General features: G+C 39.7%; 1 protein-coding gene across 7 annotated transcripts in view; it reads right to left on the minus strand.

The window, feature by feature from the left end:
- The window catches only part of AKT3 (AKT serine/threonine kinase 3), a 307020-nt gene that overhangs the window by 74651 nt on the left and 213480 nt on the right, over positions 1-18889 (minus strand). For all 7 annotated transcript variants that reach the window (XR_007909725.2, XM_070055614.1, XM_051820802.2 and 4 more), the window contains 2 exons: positions 7716-7781; positions 6193-6261 (listed from right to left, as the gene is read on the minus strand). Coding sequence is in view for 6 of the 7 variants with exons in the window: in XM_070055614.1 (XP_069911715.1) it covers positions 6193-6261; positions 7716-7781 (135 nt within the window). In the remaining variant the exon portion in view is untranslated. The remainder of the gene's footprint in view (positions 1-6192; positions 6262-7715; positions 7782-18889) is intronic.

The following is an 18889-nucleotide window of genomic DNA, read 5'->3' on the forward strand; positions in this document are numbered from 1 at the left end:
CCAGGCATCCTCTGCCTTCCTCTTCTACCTTCCTTTTAGACTGATTCAGGCCTCATTTTCTAGATCCTATAGCAACCAATAACATCACAGCAATAATGATACTAAAATGTATACATTATCTCTCCATTTTAAGACGCCCATTTTCTTAACCAAGGTACTACATTTTCCTTAGTTTTGAATATTCTGAGGCCCAGCCTATAGGAATTGCTCTTTAAATATTTTGAAAGTGAATGGACTATAATGTAATAGGTTAAGTTAACATAAATTATCAAGTATAATAAAAATCACCATGGAAAATTCCTTAGGAAGGTATCACGCTGAACATGAAGATACTGTGATTTCTAGTTGCCTAGCATAATTTTCTCTCTGCCGTTGGAATATTAGTTTAGTCTATTAAATGAGCACCTGTAGTTAAAATTCATTTAATGACAACATTTGATGAAACTGCATTTGTATGGCCGGTGCGGCTACTCACTAGGCTAATCCTCTGCCTGTGGTGCCAGCACTCTGGGTTCTAGCCCTGGTTGGGGCGCCGGTTCTGTCCCGGTTGCTCCTCTTCCAGTCCTGCTCTCTGCTGTGGCCCAGGAAGGCAGTGGAGGATGGCCCCAGTGCTTGGGCCCTGCACCCGCATGGGAGACCAGGAGGAAGCACCTGGCTCCTGGCTTCGGGTGGCCATTTGGTGGGGTGAACCAATGGGAAGAAGACCTTTCTCTCTATCTCTCTCTCTAACTCTGCCTGTTAAAAAAAAAAAAAAAAAAAAAGAAAGAAAGAAACTGCATTTGTAAGCACCAGAGTTCATATCCCATGAAGCTCTAGAAATGGAAACTAGAAACTGACATGGAGTAAAATAGAGAATTTATTTCTCTTACACTGAGGTTACTCTGTGAATGCGCTTATCAAGAAGAATGACACTGTATTTTAATTTTAAAAAATTTTAACAGAAAAACATTGTAAATATTTATGGGGCACCATGTGATGTTTCTATGCATATACAGATAGTTGTAACATCCAGTCATGGTAATATATCCATCTCCTCAAACATTTAACACCTCTTTATGGTGAAAACAACCAAATTTTCTTTCAGTTGTTTTTTGCTGTTGTTGTTATTTTATGCAGAAATATACAGTACATCATCTATAAGAACCCAAGGAGTTCTTGCGGTGACTTAGCACCCATGAATCAACCTTTCCCCTTCCTTCCCTCACAGTAGAATGGCATTTAAATGCCTCTTAAGTCTACCTAGCTACCTAAGCTCTATCTAGTTGATCCCTTATTTTTGGATTTATGTAAGTTATAGGCAATTCCATTGTATTGGGATGCCTCTAAGAGCCCAGTGTTGATTTTTCACAACTAGTATTTTTCCTCACAATCCACTTCCTTCAAAATTTTATGTCTTTAAATAACATTGGCAAACACAAGGGTAACAGTAAGGGTGGCTATGAACATGCTAAACTCCTGGGTCCTCTACTAGGCTAAAGGAAGTACAGATAATCACAAGTTTGAAGAAAATGTTTCAACTGTTGTATTATGTCAAGGTAAACACCAGAACACAGACTAAAATGATACTGTTACTAACTTAAAAATCAATGAGATATAAGCACAAATTGAGTAAAAAGTGGGCTAGTTTTTCTGATGAATATACTAAAGAAGCCTACCCCATGCACAATAAGGAACATGGGCATGCAGAGCTGTGAGGACGCACCGTCAGTTCACCAGCGCTTACTTCTCAACAGGCAGCTGGTCTCTACTCAAGGTCCCGGACACCACACAGATATCCCCCTGGGTAAGGCACTGAGCACCCAGAAGTGTGTATCCTCTATGTAAGTTTACAGCTTTTTTTATCCTTTAACAATATAACTGTTATGGTTACTATATTCTCTACAGTAATTAAGTTTTCTGCATTTCCTAAGCACAATAAAGGCAAAATGAACCTAAAATAAACTCGAATTTAACCTAAAATATAAGAACACACTGAACATAAATTTCCCCCCTAGCAATGGTAAATGTAAGCCTAAAATAATACTATATGTCCTAAGAACTAAACAGTTAAAGTATTTTTTTTAAGCTTTTATTTATTTTTATTTGAGAAATAAGAGTTACAGACAGTGAGAGGGAGAGACAGAGAGAAAGGTCTTCCTTCCCTCGGCTCACTCCACAAATGGCCAATCCGAAGCCAGGAGCCAGGTGCCTCTCCCAGTCTCCCATGTGGATGCAGGGGCCCAAGGACTTCAGCCATCTTCTACTGCTTTTCTAGGCCATAGTAGAGAGCTGGATGGGAAGAGCAGCAGGCAGGACTAGAACTGGTGCCCATATAGGATGCCGGCGCCACAGGCAGAAGATTAACCTAGTGCACCATGGTGCCTGCCCCTAAAGTATTTTTCATAATCTAAAGAAACCAAAAATTGGGAGATCATATGCATAAATGCTACATTTTTACTAAAATTGCTAAATATAGTTTCTCCCCTTATATATAGCAGTGCAATAATTATTATCTATGTACTTTAAATTTACATATAATTCATAGAATCTGTTGACCTACTTCAAAACATTCAATAGTTAAATTTAACTGAACTCAAATTTAAATTAAATTTAGTTACCTATAGCTCAACCCAAAAACAGAAATTCTGGGGAAAAAAAAAGGCAACATGCCAAACAGGAGAAATAATGTAAGAATTTTAATGCTAAGGGAAACCATCTGGTTAGTCTGAAAATCTGCTTTTGTGTGTAAAATTTTTTCAACAATCATCAATTAATTAATCTCTTAAGTACTACAGGTTTAGAATTACAATGCTGGTGCCAGCTAGCTCCCTGTAGGAAGCTTTCCTCCTCCCCTTGCAGCAGCTTCCTCTCTCTCCTGGGAGGCCCTTCAACTGTACTTGGGATACAAGTGATAATTTCCACTTTATATTCTGTGTAATTTGTGTCCTTTATCCTCCCCCACTAGATCATAAACTCTTGGAGGGTAAGATCAGTGTTTAATTCAGTTTTCTATGCCACACAGTATCCATCAGAGCTCCGTGTACAAAAGCTCACACAATTCGGGACATGCTCAAGCTGACTTACCTCAAACGGTAGAGTTAGAAACATACCAGGGGATTCCAATTCAATCCCATCGAGGTGGCATGTACCAATGCCATCTCACTAGTCCCAGTGATCAATTTCTGTTCACAATTGATCATAATGATAGGACTAAGAACCAAAGGGATCACATAAACAAGAATAGTGTCTGCAAATACTAGCTGATAGAATAAAAAAGAGAGAGAATGATCCAACATGGGAAGTGAGATACACAGCAGACCCATAGAATGGCAGATGTCCTAACAGCACTCTGGCCTCAGAATCAGCCCTTAAGGCATGCGGATCCGGCTGAAATGCCCATGAGAGTATTTCAGGCATGGAAAGCCAAGACACTCTGGGGGGAAAAAAAACCTAAATGAAAGATCTCCACGAGTGAGATCCCAGTGGAAAGAATGGGTCATCAAAGAAGGAGGTACCTTTCTCTGAAGGGAGCAGAGAACTTCCACTTTGACCATGGCCTTGTCTAAATATGATCAGAGTCAGTGAACTCAGGGGGCTTCCATAGCCTTGGCAACTCATGACAAGAGCCTAGGGTGATTACTGAGGCCATAAACAAGAGTGTCAATTTGTTAAGTTAACAACAGGAGTCACTGTGCACTTACTCCTCATGTAGGATCTTTGTCCTTAGTGTGCTGTACATTGAGATTTAATGCTATAACTAGTACTCAAACAGTATTTTTCACTTTATGTTTCTGTGTGGGAGCAAACTGTTTAAATCTTTACTTAATGTATGCTAAACTGATCTTCTGTATATAAAGAGAATCGAAAATGAATCTTGATGTGAATGGAAGGGGAGAGGGAGTGGATAAGGGGAGGGTTGCGGGTTGGAGAGACGTTATGCGGTGGAAGCCATTGTAATCCATATTCTGTACTTTGGAAATTTATATTCATTAAATAAAAGTTAAAAAAAAACACTCAAAAATATTCTCTTCTGAATTTACATTTTCAGGTATTTTTCCAAAATGCTGTAGTATGTTATTTTCTATTTTTCTCCCTATTCCTCAGCAGTTTCTTTCTTGCCACTTTTGCTAACTGCTCTTATCAATGCTCCCTACAAAACTGGTTCATCTATTCATTTATTTATTTACTCAAATAATCCAGAAAGTCCTTGTCAAGTATGTAGTATGTCAGGAGTTGAGGTTAAGCCACTGAACAAGCCCTTTAGGAAGCCAAATGGGAAAGATGCACAAGTATTTAAGTAGTTATAAAACAATGTGATAGATGCTGTAATAAATGTGAATACATGATAATACACCAAAACCAAAAAGACATCTCTGAATTTCTATCTTCAGTTTATCATTTTCTCTGTATTATTTTTTTCCTTAGGTCATCCATCCATCTCTGTTTTTGGCTATTAAACACATAAATATATGTGCATGACACAAAATATAAAAGCTGCAGAAGAAGATTTAAGTGAAAAGCAAGTCTTCCTTCCATCCTGTCCTGAGACACTCAGTTTATCCTCCCAAAGACAGCTCGGTCAGTGTCTCATCCCAGAGACAGTCAATGTATTCACAAACACTCATATGTGTACACACACACACACACACACACACACACTGTTACTGTCATTTCACACAATGGTAGCATGCTTTAGACACTGCACGGTGCTTTTTCCCAACTCATATGGAAGTTCCTCATTCTTTTTAATGGATTGCACTGTATGGATATAACATTATTTAATGAATCTTCTTACTAAATGTCCATTTAAGGTGTTACAATGCTGCAGTTACCATGTGTTATATCTGTATATCTGGAGGATAAATTCCTGGAAGGGAAATGGCTGAGTCCTAGAATGCACACATTGTTCATCTCCATAGATCTTGACACAGAGGTTTTATTAATTTCATTCCATCTCCATAACTTAAATTATCACCTTTATGGGAACAGTTCCCAAATTTGCATTCACAGTTCTCCTCCTCTTAATTATTATCTGGTACTTCCTTAGAACCTTAGGGCAAAATCTTTTCAAAACCAAATTTACAATTTTACCCTTAACATATTATACCTAACATCACTACATTTGTGAATTTTTCCTGATTCCAAACAAAAACCATGTTTGAGTCTTTCCTCTTTGTTTTAACCACATTCAGTTAACTAGCTGTTTAGATGCACCCATCTCACACTTCCACAACACCCACCCTCTTCCTGTTTCCTCAGATACCAGCTTTAAGCATCCAGTTCCACACACCTGGGTTAGTATCACCTAATGATTATGATGATGATGATGATGATAATAATAATAATAATAATAGACAATTGAGGACACAAATTCTCCTTGCACTATGCTCAACCACCACCTGAAATACCTTCTCAAGTCAGTAACCCTGTTGAAATCTCACGGAACCCACCCTAAGGCTAGACCATGGCTAAAGTACTTTCTTTTATCAATTTATTAGCATTTAGGTCCTCTGCAAACTCACAGTGAGGATAATGTCATTACACATTTTGATAAAACCTAGATACTCAAAATATGTTCATCAAATGAATGAATGAATGAAGTTTTGCAATGAACTAATTCCTACATATCAGATTCTTTAAGAGAATAGTCTTAAGTTTGTAAATTACAGTTTTTCTCTCACACTGACTTTGATAAAACAAAAAGAAAAAGGATAAGTAACAAAGAAATAAGCAAAATGTACTACCAACATGATTAAATTTCTCTTCAAAATAACAAGATCCCTAAAATGTTGTTCTAGTTACTCTAACGATATGCAGGAGAAAAGAAAAATTTGCCACAATGTGCCTATGGACTATTATTTATTTGACTTTAAAAAAGGTAAAATAACTTTTTGAAAGTTTCACTGAAAGCACCCATAAGCAAGAGCATAGTAAATATTATATTCTTAAGTAGCATGATACTAAAAATCATATTTGTGGCAAAACTGTTTATATTTAAGAAATATAGAAAAGTATGATTGCGCTTCCCAAATATATAAAAGCACTTATATAAAAACATCATTGCAGTTCATTAGGAGTTACTCAGCAACAGAAAGAACACCACAAATCCCTATCAAGAGGCAGAGAACAGCTATACTATAATTTATACTTTAAACCATGTTTTAAAAATAATGAAAGTAACACCATGCAAATGCCAATTAGTTCTTGACTCACCTCTCCACCATTAACATATTCCATCACAAAACACAAACGGTCTTTTGTCTGGAAGGAATATTTCAAGGACTTGAAATGAAAAAGAAACAAATGTGGTATTATAATCCTACATTCTAATATTATCAAAAACAAAACACTTAGAAATAATAAGCATGACTGACAAGACGAATTGTTACTACTCCTTAAGAGTTTATAAGTAACAGTTTACAAGAAACGTAAAACAAATTCAGTAATAGGCATTATTGGGGAAAAAATTCAAATTCAAATTTTAATTAAACAGCGAGTTCTTCTCAGTCTATTGTGTCATCTGTTTGAAATTGTATTGGACCTCAAATGTTCATCCATGCAACTCAAGGTGCACCCTAAAAATTACTCTACTGGAAGTTTCTTAGAAATGTAATTGTTCTACTATAGTTTCAATGTCAGTTTTTGGGTACTAGTTGTATTAGATACCCAACCAGGCAGAGTCTAACTTTACAGGCTGCAAAAAGATTATTACACAAAAAGAACTTATTACACTGGACAATGTATCCAGTGATACCTTTGAAAATATCAATTCACAGAACCCTAAAGCATTAAAAGTAACCCTCTTTGAAAGTATAGTTATAGTAGGGGCTGGCGCCATGGCTCACTTGGTTAATCCTCCAACTGCGGCGCCAGCATCCCATATGGGCGCCGGGTTCTAGTCCCGGTTGCTCCTCTTCCAGTCCAGCTCTCTGCTGTGGCTGGGGAGGGCAGTGGAGGATGGCCTAAGTAGTTGAGTAACTGCACCCGCACAGTTGAGTAACTGCACCCGCACAGGAGACCAGGAGGAAGCACCTGGCTCCCGGCTTCGGATCGGCGCAGCGCCAGCTGTAGCGGCCATTTGCAGGGTGAATCAATGGAATGAAGACCTTTCTCTCCCTCTCCCTCCCTCCCTCCCTCTCTCTCTCTCTCTCTCTCTTACTGTCTATAACTCTACCCATCAAATAATAAAAATAAAGTAAAATTAAAAAAAGTATAGTTATGTTTATAATCTTACTGTGCTTCCACAGAACCAGGAAAATACAGAAACTTTGCAAACTACCCCTCTACCTTAAAGAATCTAAGAACAGGATATAAAACTCATGTTATATCACAATAACCAAGTTAAATAAATGTATATAAACCACAGTTTATTCTATCAAGTGAAGAAAATACATTTTTTCCTAGCATCAATATATTCAGCATTCCTGCATCTGTAAAGTACTCTATCCTTAAGCAGTCCCGTTTTGTGAAATGGATTCATTAAAGATTTCTGCCTTTTATATCTGAAGACAATGCTGCTTCATAACCTAAGAATCTATCAGAAGCCAATAAACAAAACAAAATCATTACATTTAAAATTTAGAAACTTTTCCAAGTCTACTATTTTTTTCAGGCCTCCTTAAATTGCCACAAGTAACCTGCTATTTAAAATTATGCTTTTCATATTTTAGCTGCTATAATAAAATTCTCTAAAATTTCCATGTTTTGATTGTAGTATCTCTCTTCTAGTCACTTACTGTTAAAAAGGGATGTCTAGTGTTCTTTAATACTCTGCTTTCCGTTAAAGTGTGTGCCACTTCATCCTACAAAAGAAAAGGCAAACCTTTAAAATATGTTCTCAGCACCAATAATACACAAATTTCACTTTCTCCACAATTACATGAGGCTATGCCTAGAGACACACAGGGATTTAAAAATGACAGTGGCATGCTTCCTTTACTGCTCAGATTTCCCTCCACCAATAATAAATAAATCACATTAATAATTTAATTCAGATGATAGTAAGTTATAAACTCACTCATACTGGATCAAAAGTATATCAAGAGTGACAGAATGACACAAAGACCAATAAAAAAATTATCAGAGGCACGAAAATTAAATGGGGGGGGGGGGGCAGTGCTGTAGTATAATAGGTAAAGCCTTCGCCTGCTGTGCCGGCATCCCATATGGGAACTAGTTTGAGTTCCAGCTGCTCCTCTTCAGATCTAGCTCCCTGCTATGGCCTAGGAAAGCAGTAGATGATGGCCCAAGTCCTTGGGCCCCTGAACCCACTTGCGAGACCTGGAAGAAGCACCTGGTTTCGGATCATCACAGCTTTGGCCACCGCAGCCAATTGGGGAGTGAACCAGCAGATGGAAGACCTCTCTCTCTGCCTCTCCTCCTCTCTCTGTGTAACTGTGACTTTCAAGTAAATAAATAGATCTTTTATATATATATGTGTGTGTAATAAATCTTATATATGTGTATATGTATACACATATATATACATACATATACATATATATATATATAAACAGAATGCTTTTCATCTCAAAGATTATCAGCTTAACAACAAGGTAATTAGCATTTCCACATGTTTAATAAATTTTATTAAGGGGGCTATATTCCAATTAAGGTCATAGAATCCACAACTCCCTACTTAGAAATCAGTTACTGAAAAGCAGAATATAAAACAAACATAAAATTTAATTTTAACACACATCTTGGGAACAGAAAACTGCAGAATTTATGAAAGTATATTTTTGACAAACCTATCTTTTTTTAAATTTTTTTGAAAAACAGAGTTACAGAGAAAGGTAGAGACAGAGAGAACTTTCACCCACTGGTTCACTCCCCAGATGGCTGCAATGGCCAGAGCTGCGCTGATCCAAAGCCAGGAGCCAGGAGCTTCTTCCACGTCTCCTATGTGGGTGCAGGGTCCCAAGGACTTGGGCCATCTTCTATTGCTTTCCCAGGCCATAGCAGAGAGCTGGATCGGAAGAGGAACAGCCAGGACCACAATCGGCACCCATATGGGATGCCAATGCTTCAGGCCAGAGTTTAACCCACTGTGCTGGCCCCAAACCTATCTTTTAAACAATGTTTTATTCATTTGAAAGACGAGAGAGAGAGAGAGAGAGAGAAAGAGAGAGAGAGAGAGGGAGACAGAGAGACAGAGACACTAAGTTTCTTCTACCTTCTAGTTTACTTTCTAAATGTCTGAAACAGCTAGGGCTGGGCCAGGCCAAAGTCAGGAGCCTGGAACTCAATCCAGGTCTCCCAGATCAGGGGCAGTAGCCCAAATATTTGCACCATTGCTTGCTGCATCCCCCAAAGTGTACATCAGCAGGAAGCTGGAATCACAAGTAGAGCTGGAACTCGAGCCTGGGCTCTCTCATATGGGATAGTGGAGGCCCAAGGCTGTCTCCAGTATATTTCTCTGCTTGCAGTTTTAAAAATGTACTCTTTTTAAATAAATACTTTTAGTCTAAGTAACAATTTTAAAATGTGGGTATATTTCAAACTGAAAATACATTAAAGAATGTATTTCCCTACTTTTTACATAAATTTCACCTGGACATCAAAAGTGAACTAGAAAAGATTTTCTTCAACATATGGAGAAACAGAAAAAATTTTTTATATTTCCAAAGTAATACTATAGTAAAGAAGAGAGATAACTGCTGAAACACACCATCTTCATCCATTACTTCTTTCAAGATCCTAAACAAAGCCCTAATTAGATCAATTTCTTAACACAACTGGCAAAGCAAAAAACTGAGAAAGATGTAGAGAGCACAACATCAAGATACAATGAGGCCGGCGCTGTGGCATGGTGGGTAGAACTGCTGCCTGAGGTACTGGCATCCCACATGGGTGCTGTTTTGAGTCCCAGCTGCTCCACTTCCGATTCAGCTCTCTGCTATGGCCTGGGAAAGCAGCAGCAGATGGCCCAAGTGCTTGGGCCCCTGCATCCATGTGTAAGACCCAGAGGAAGCTCCAGGCTCCTGGCTTTGGATTGGCCCACCTCAGGCTACTTGTGGCCATTTGGGGAGGGAACCAGAGGATGAAAGACCTCTCTCTTTCTTCCTGTCTCTCTAACTCTGCCTTTCAAATAAATAAATAAATCTTAAAAAACAAAATCAGGACACCATCTGACGTGTAGCATTTGTATAGAAACATCTCACCTTAATAGTTAGACCTGGAAGACAAATGTGAAACAGACCAAGGAAAGATCATAAAGCCTTTCCAGCAATGTGAGATCAAGTATTTTTTTTTTTAAAGATTGATTTTATTTATTTGAAAGACAGAGTTACAGAGAGAGAAACAGATAAAGAGATCTTCCATCCGCTGGATCACTCCCTAGATGGCTGCAACAGCCAGAGCTGAAGCCAGGAGCCAGGAACCAGGTGCCTCTTCCGGGTCTGCCTCATGGGTGCAGGGATTCAAGGACATGGGCCACCTTCTACAGCTTTCCCAGGCCATAGCTCAGAACTGGATTGGAAGAGGAGCAGCCGGACCAGAACTGGCACCCATATGGGATGCTGGCGCTTCAGGCCAGGGCTTTAACCTGCTATGCCACAGCTTCAGCCCCAAGATCAAGTATTTTTGAACAAAAAGCAAAGTGTATTCATTTATTATATTTATTACTTGAGAGAGAGACACACACAAAGAAAGAAATCTTTCAACTGCTGGCTCCCCTAATGGCCTCATTGGCTAGATCTGAGCAAGGCTGCAACCAGGAGCCCGGAACTCCACTCAGGTCTTCCTCGTGGGTGTCAGGGGCCCAAATGCTAGCGCCATCCTCCACTGCTCTCCCAAGCCCATCAGCAGGAAGCTGGATGGGAAGTAGAGCAGCTGAGACTTGGACCAGATTTCTGTTAAGGGATGATGGCCTTGCAAGCAGTGGCTTAGGCTGCTATACCACAACACCAGCCTCAACAACATAATATTTAATACCAATGAAATCAATAGTTTTAAATCAATGGGACCACATCAGCCATATTATTAATCTTATAGGAACCAAGCCTAGCTGCTCAATTTGAAAGCCCTCCTAAATCAATTAGAATGATAGAAAATAATTTAAAGAAATCAGAAGCAGAAATGACACTTGATCTTTCAGGTTCTAAAATTCATAAAGCCTAGCAAAATGGTGAGGCCATAACAGATAGTTAATACATGTGTGTTGAACTGATTTGTTTATCATAGGGATGAATTCCCTGATGCCTTCAAAAAATGTGTTCTGGATATGCATCTACACAGTGAAGACACAGCACTGAACAAAACAGAAGTCCCTGCTCTTATGGAGCACAACTTTCAGTGTTAACAGAAAAAACAGAGCAAGGAGGGGACACTGCGTCCATGAACATCACACAGGGAACATGAAATACAAAGCTACACATCACACAGGAAATGTGAAATACAAAGCTATAAACAGCAATTGGCTGTCTGTGATATATAACACCGAATCCACCCAATAAAAAAAAATCCCTTGCATCCATTTAATAAATGCTTAGGATGGTGCAAGTCTTACAAACTGTTTTGATAAAAAAAAATAGGCTTCCTTCACTCAGAGTTCACAGGCTAGTGAAGACAAATAAATATGCAAATTAATAATTATTAATTCTTGTAAGTGATATTAAGGAAAAAAAGAGGTTACACACTATCGCAGGTGGAGCAGTGAAGGAAAACCAGTGCTTCTGGAGAAGTGGAAGGAGGGTAATGTGACAGTGTGGGATGTAGGGGGAAAGGGAAGAACACAATTTCATTTAAGTTTTAAAAAGTTTACTCATACTTCTCTGGGGTCAGGAAAGAAAAAAACAGGTGGTATCAATTTAGCAACTATCAAATTTCTCCAAGAGAGATAAGAGGATGGCTTGGATTACTATGATGGGGGAAGGAACAGGTTAAAGAAGGGAATAGTTTTGAGATATTTCTGAGATACAAAATTAATAGTAAACACCCTTTAAAAAAAAAGCTACACATGCTTCCAATATCAGAGTGGATTAAAAGATACATGTCTTTATAGGCAGCAAGAAAGAGATACCATTTATACTTCAGCATGTTGAGGGATTTGAGTCAGTAACTTAGGGAGAGACTGAAGAAAGCTAAGTACAAAGCACCTGTGGAAAAGCAAAGACCTCCCAAGGCTTTAGAAAGTATTTCTGTGGGCACTTCATACTATTTTCTTAAAAGAGGCCCATCATATAGAATAGTTATTTTTCTAAGTCACTTGGCTAAGTTTCATGAGAAAAACTCACTAAATTCTGTAATCTGCCTAATACTATCAAACAAGCCAAGTAAACATTTATGGATATAAAAGCTAAAACTGTATTTCTTTGTTATAAGAATGGAACTGGAATACCATGTACAGATCTCTCAAATATTAAAATGTATTTTCTACCATATTTTACATCTGATCAGATTACAATTTTTCCCATTAATGCAAACTTCACGGTACTGTATTACACATACTAATTAGCTTTGCTATGAAGGTATGCACAAGCTAAAAAGTAAACACAGATGCCAATAATTTTTAATTGCAGCTAAAAGCAACATGTCAAAACAAAAAGTTAAAAATAACAGTGATAAAATTTAGTGGCTTAAACAATGTGATGTTTTTTAAAAAATCCATTTGTTGATCATAATTATAAAAGAAGAGCTTTAAAAATGCTTGAGTGGATGTTACAGATTATAGAACTTGGCTGTCCAAACTCATACAGATATTTGAATGGTGAAGTCTCACAACAGCTAAAGGGTTAAGTCTAGAGCTTGCTGGACTAGGGGAAGACAGGATCTAATGATGGTGGCTAGGAGGTGGGCCCAGTAGGAGGTCTTAAGTCATCAGGGGCTTGCCCTCAAAGGAGGGTTGGTTATGTAAGTCGAGCTTGCCTCCCACACCTTTCTCCTTTCTCTGCTTCCTGGCTCACCATTTCATTCTCCTTCCACACCAGCTCCACCACGTGTCTGACCAAAAGGGCTGCCCATTCTGCAACCGTGAATCTACAATCATAAGCTGAAATAAACTTTCCTCCCTCCAGAGTTGCTCCTCTCAGGTATTTTAGGTGAAATAATGAAAATCTGACTAATAAAGTATAAAACAGAAGTATAGTGTTTTCATGTAAATGATTTTGAAATACAGATCTACTTACATTCATCCAGGACAAAATACTAAATAATGAATTTATAAATCTAATTTACTTCATAGACGTTTTAAAGGAAATGAGATTTAATTTCTTTAGACAGGAGGCAGAGGAACAGTCCTTCTTATATCTTCTCCAATTTATCACTCACCCTCTTCACTGTTTTGTGGTAGGTTTTTTTTTGATGGAGGTGAGGAGTAGGCCACAAAGAGGAAAGGGACATCTCTACTCCACTATCAAGAGCAACAAGGATGCTACCTCCTTCCACACCAACTCAGCAAGTTGGGTTTTATTACTTCCATTTTAAGAGTAAACAGATTCTCATCTCATGAGTAAACACAGAAATCAAATTACTCAAGCTGCAGGTGGAGAAGCTAGTACTGGTCCCATGTCTAAATCCAGTATTAATGGTCTTTCCCACTGTACAGAAGTGCATCCCACCTTCAAATAGCTTAGCTCCTACTTAACTAGGTACTTCCGCCCTGCTCATATTATTTTCTCCATCAGAAGCAAGTTGAAATCAAGACACATTATGTCTGAAACATTTTCTTCATGCATCTCGAACAGTAACAGAGACCTAACAAAGGAGTGGGAACAAGTAGGGTAAATGCGAGGAAGAAGGTAGAGAAATGTTACCCCAGCACACTTTTTTTTTTTTTTTTTTTTTTTTTATTTCAAGGCAGAGCTACAGAGAGGAGAGACAGAGATCTTCCATAAGCTGGTTCATTCATGGCTTCCTCCGGATCTCCCATGTGGATGCAGAGAGCCCAAGGATTTAGGCTATCCTCCACTACTTTCCCAGGGCCACCAGCAGGGAGCTGGATTGGAAGTGGAGTAGCCGGGACCCGAACGGATGCCAATGCTAAGCACCATGGCTTAATCCGCTGCACCACAGCACCGGCCCCAGCACACTCATTTTCAAGAAGACCACAGTAACTACCAGTGATCATTATTAGTGTTTTACTGTCTCAACAAGCCATGTGCTAGCAATCTATACTTACTTTTTTTTTTTTTAACCTGAGAAGAAGTGTGTCATACTTATCAAGCTCTCAATCTGAGGTTCTAACTGCTCTTTTAAAACTTGAACACTGGCCTAGATGCCAAACTTTTTTTGAAAACTGATTTATTTCAAAGTCAGAGTTATAGAGAGAGAGGGAGAGAGACAGAAACACAGAGATCTTCTATGTGTAACCCAGATGGTCGCTACAGCCAGCACTGGGCAAGGCTGAAGCCAGGAGCTACTTTCAGGTCTCTGCATGGATGGCAAGGGCCCAAACACTTAGGCCATTTTCCAATTGCTTTTCCCAAGTCATTAGCAGGGAGCTGGATAGGAAGTAGAGTAGCTGGGACATGAACCAACACCTATAAGGGCTGCTGGCACTGCAGGCAGCAGCTTTACCTGCTACACCACAGTGCCAGTTCCCCAGATGACGACTGTTAAAAAAAATTATTTATTTGAGGGGCAGAGAGACAGAGACACGTGAGTGGTCTCATCTGCTGATTTGCTTCCCAAATGCCCCCAACAGTGAAGGCTGGGTTGGGCAGAAACCAGGAATTGGAGTTTCAATCCAACTCTCTTGTGTGGGGGCAGGGATACCAACACTTGAGCTATCCCCACTGCCTCCCAGGGTCTGCATTAGCAGGAAGCTGGAGCCAGGGAATGAATCCAGGTACCACAATGTGGGACACAGGTTAACTTTTAATACCTCTCCCATGCTGCAGCCATTGGTCACACTGTCTTCTCATTGTTCTTTGCTTTCTATTCTCTTTTTGAAGACTTTTCATCTTGATGGAATAAATGAAGGCACAATTGTTCTCTATTATCAATGAGCCCTGTATCACCTTTCTCAAGTATTACCTTTGATAGTTTGGGTCGATGCGCTGTTTCAGATGTTACTAGGAAGGAGGGTTACATGAACTCCCTTGACTTCCATCACAGTGTAAGCATTTTGGACCCTAGTCTTTCTTAAACTGTAGAATGCCTCACTTAGCTGTTTTGCTCTTCACTACATTCTCTTGTTCTTTCTACCTCTCTTGATTCCCAGTATTGGGACAAGTTAATCTCTACTCTCTCACCTCTATATTCTATAGCTTAAAAAAAAAAAAAATTGCCTCTTGACTAGACCATTGCCATCCCCCTCCAAGCTCAGCTGAGTCTTCTCAGGTGTCATCACTTATCCCTATGAGGTCATGATGCCAGTCCTCAGGAAGGTTGTTTCAAAACTCTCCCCTCTTGGCATGCATGCTGACATGTATACACTTAACTGCTACGCCAGACCTAGCTACTGAGGTACTGAGGTACTGAGGGCTGGAATTCAGGTCAGTTCTTCCGTTCAAGTCCAGAAGCTTTTTTTTTTTTTTTTTTTTTTTTTTTGACAGGTAGAGTTGTAGACAGTGAGAGAGAGAGAGAGACAGACAGAAAGGTCTTCCTTCCGTTAGTTCACTCCCTAAATGGCCGCTTCGGCTGGCGCTGTGCCGATCCAAAGCCAGGACCCAGGAGCCTCCTCCTGGTCTCCCGTGCGGGTGGGAGACTTGGGCCATCCTCCACTGCCTTCCCAGGCCACAGCAGAGAGCTGGACTGGAAGAGGAGCAACCGGGACTAGAACACGGTGCCCATGTGGGATGCCAGCGCTGCAGGTGGAGGATTAACCAAGTGAGTTACGGCGCCAGCCCAGAAGCTTTTCATTAAGTTGTCTCTCTTTATCTCAACCTCACCCCCTCACACTTTCAGAATGTGAACTTAATTCCCACACAGAAGTGAAGCTATGACTAATGTGTCACACATCCAATCACTCCGTCCTCCTGAAAACGCATTCCGCTCTTAGTTCCTATGGCGTCACAATCACTGACTCCCCCTCTCTTGGCAGTCACATTTCCCTAGTCTCTTTTGCTAGTTCTTTCTCTGAACCCTTATTCTAGAAGTGTACCAAGACTCAGTTCTCAGACCCCTTTCTCCTCCCTAGCTACACTCCTTATCTTGGTGAATTTCAGATTGTGGCTCAAAGAACAGTCCATATGCTAGAACACTTCCCAATTTCTACTTCCAGCCTACATTTCTTTCCTAAACTCAAGAAATGCCTAATTGATACAGGTGTCTAATAGGTGACTTAAACGTGGGTATCTAACAGAACTATCAAATTTGACATATCCAAAACCTAACATGTAATCTTTCCTTGAAATGTTGGTTTTTCCCACAGTCATCATCATTACAGTGAATGGGAACCCCATTTTTTTTTTTTTTCAGTTCCTCAGGTCAAAAACGTTGCAATGATCTTCAAATCGTTTCCTTCTCTCATTCTCTACATTCAACCTGCCAGGCAATTCATGGTGTATTCTCAACACTGCAGACAAAGTGACATTAGTAAAATGAAGTCCAGATCATGTTATCATAGCGCTTAGAAATTTTCAATGATTTCCTTCTTCATTCAGAGTAGAAACCAACGTCTTTACAAATCTGTAAGTATCTAAATAATCCCACATTATTCATATTCTTGTGTTATACCAGCCATGCCAGATTCCTGGCTACTCAAAGCACATGCTAACTATGCTCCTTTTTGGGACCGTCTCAGTTGCTACTGCCTCTGCAGGGAGCAATCTTCCTCCGGAAAATCTGGAAAGGCTTCCTAACCTCCTTCCAATGCTTACTGCAATTTCACCTCCTGGGCGATCATTCTATCTAAAACCAGAAAACCACCAATAATCACTACCACCATTACTCCTTTTTCCCCTGCATCAGTTTTTCTACAGTATGCATTAATTTCTTACAGACTGTGTGATTTATTCATGTATGTATATTGTTTTTGTCTCTCTCCTGACTAGTATATAATTTCCAAAATAGAGAGAGTTTGATTCATTCATATGGTCACAGTGCTTGGAGTATCATCTCACAGATAATTATGTTTTCCAGGTATATTTATGGAAAGAACGAATGGATGAATAAATAGTGAATGAAAGCTCTGGTACATATTGCTGATGAATGAGGATGTCTTTATGAACTTTAAGAAGCAACTCCAGAATACAAACCAAAACGCCACAATGACAGCTGATGAAGAAGGTACAGCAGACAAAACCATCATTCTGATAAACCAAAATAACAGAAAATATTTAATATACAAGTTCTAGAAAATTAGAAAATCTGAAAGACTAGGTCAAAGAAGCTACCAGATGATGTTAAGAGCATTTAGCTGTATCCCCCAGTAATTACCGACAAATCCAAGATGAACATGCTGGCCATGAACATGTGGCCAAACCACAGCACTGGGTTCATGTTTTAAGGGATCTATATGCAGGAAAGGGTTAGCATAGAGGTTTGGATTGCTCAAACACCGCACATTCCCCCAAAAGGCGAGTATTCAGGATTGACCTTTGGCTAGCTTCTAGGAAGTAAGCTCTTATCACCTAGAATATTCTGCCCGAATTCTGGCATTTTTTTGTCAGAGATCTTGGACCACAAGCTTCAGTCTGCCTAGATGGGTTTACTGTAACACCAGGATGAATACTGACTGCTGTGTGCCAGATTTTCCTCTGGGGGGCTCAGTCAGAACAGCCACGCAGGTGCCACTTGCCTGTAACTGACCATCGAAAACGCTGGAGTCTTCTTTGACTGACAATACTTCACAAGTCTTGTTACATACTGTTGCTGAGAGAAATAAGTACATCTTTGTGACTTCAAGGGACAGGGCACCAGAGAGCCTGCCCCTGATTTCTCCTGGACTTTGCCTCATGTGGCATTCCATTTATTGATTTTAATCTGTATCATTTCACAATTAACAAACCACACCTAGGTGTTATATGTACCATTTGTTTCTTTTTGATTCTTGCGTCACTGAAGCTCAAGGTGGTCTTAGTGACTCCTGACACAGCTAGCATTGGAAGTAACAGGACTGTGAAAACAACTCTGACTCACCAAAACATGACAAAATCACTCTTTAGAAAAAGAAAGGATGACAGGGCACGTGAAGACAAATCTTTGATGCTTAAAAGAATAACAAACCACCCATGTGTAATAAGTTACTAATAATGAAACTTGACAATGGGACTTAAAAATGATATACCCAAATCTCAAGGATTTAGCTTACTGGATAAAGGAACACAAATAACAAGAAACAAACAACCCATTGGTATTTTTAATATCTTTAATAGCTAAAATGAAAGTAAAGGAATATGCAGCGGTGAATCCTGGAGCTCATAAAGCTTGGATTTTTGACCATCTAAGCCATGGCTGCTAGTTCCAGGGCTACTGCATAGGAAAAGGTTATGCTGAAATAACAGAATGCATTTCTATGGCCTCTGGATACCAAAAATGTGATCCAGGTAGAAACCCAAGAAACTACAGAAACCGGAGGCCACAGTATCAACAAGTTCTCTTAATTTACAGATCAGTATCAAAAGGTTCCTCAGGCTGGTGCTGCGGCTCTTTAGGTTAATCCTCTGCCTGCGGCACCAGCACCCCGGGTTCTAGCCCCAGTTGGGGCGCCAGATTCTGTCTGATTGCTCCTTTTCCAGTCCATCTTTCTGCTGTGGCCCAGGAGTGCAGTGGAGGATGGCCCAAGTGCTTGGGTCCTGCACCCGCATGGGAGACCAGGAGGAAGCACCTGGCTCCTGGCTTCGGATTGGCGCAGCACGTTGGCCGTGGCAGCCATTTGGGTGGTGAACCAACAGGAAAAGGAAGACCTTTCTCTCTCTCTCACTGTCTAACTCTGCCTGTCCAAAAAAAAAAAAAAAAAAAAAAAAAAAAAAGTTCCTAGTTCCTCAAAAACTTTTATTGAACTGGATTATGAGTGACCATATCT

The sequence above is a fragment of the Oryctolagus cuniculus genome, chromosome 13 (assembly GCF_964237555.1).
Source record: "Oryctolagus cuniculus chromosome 13, mOryCun1.1, whole genome shotgun sequence".
Classification (NCBI taxonomy): domain Eukaryota; kingdom Metazoa; phylum Chordata; class Mammalia; order Lagomorpha; family Leporidae; genus Oryctolagus; species Oryctolagus cuniculus.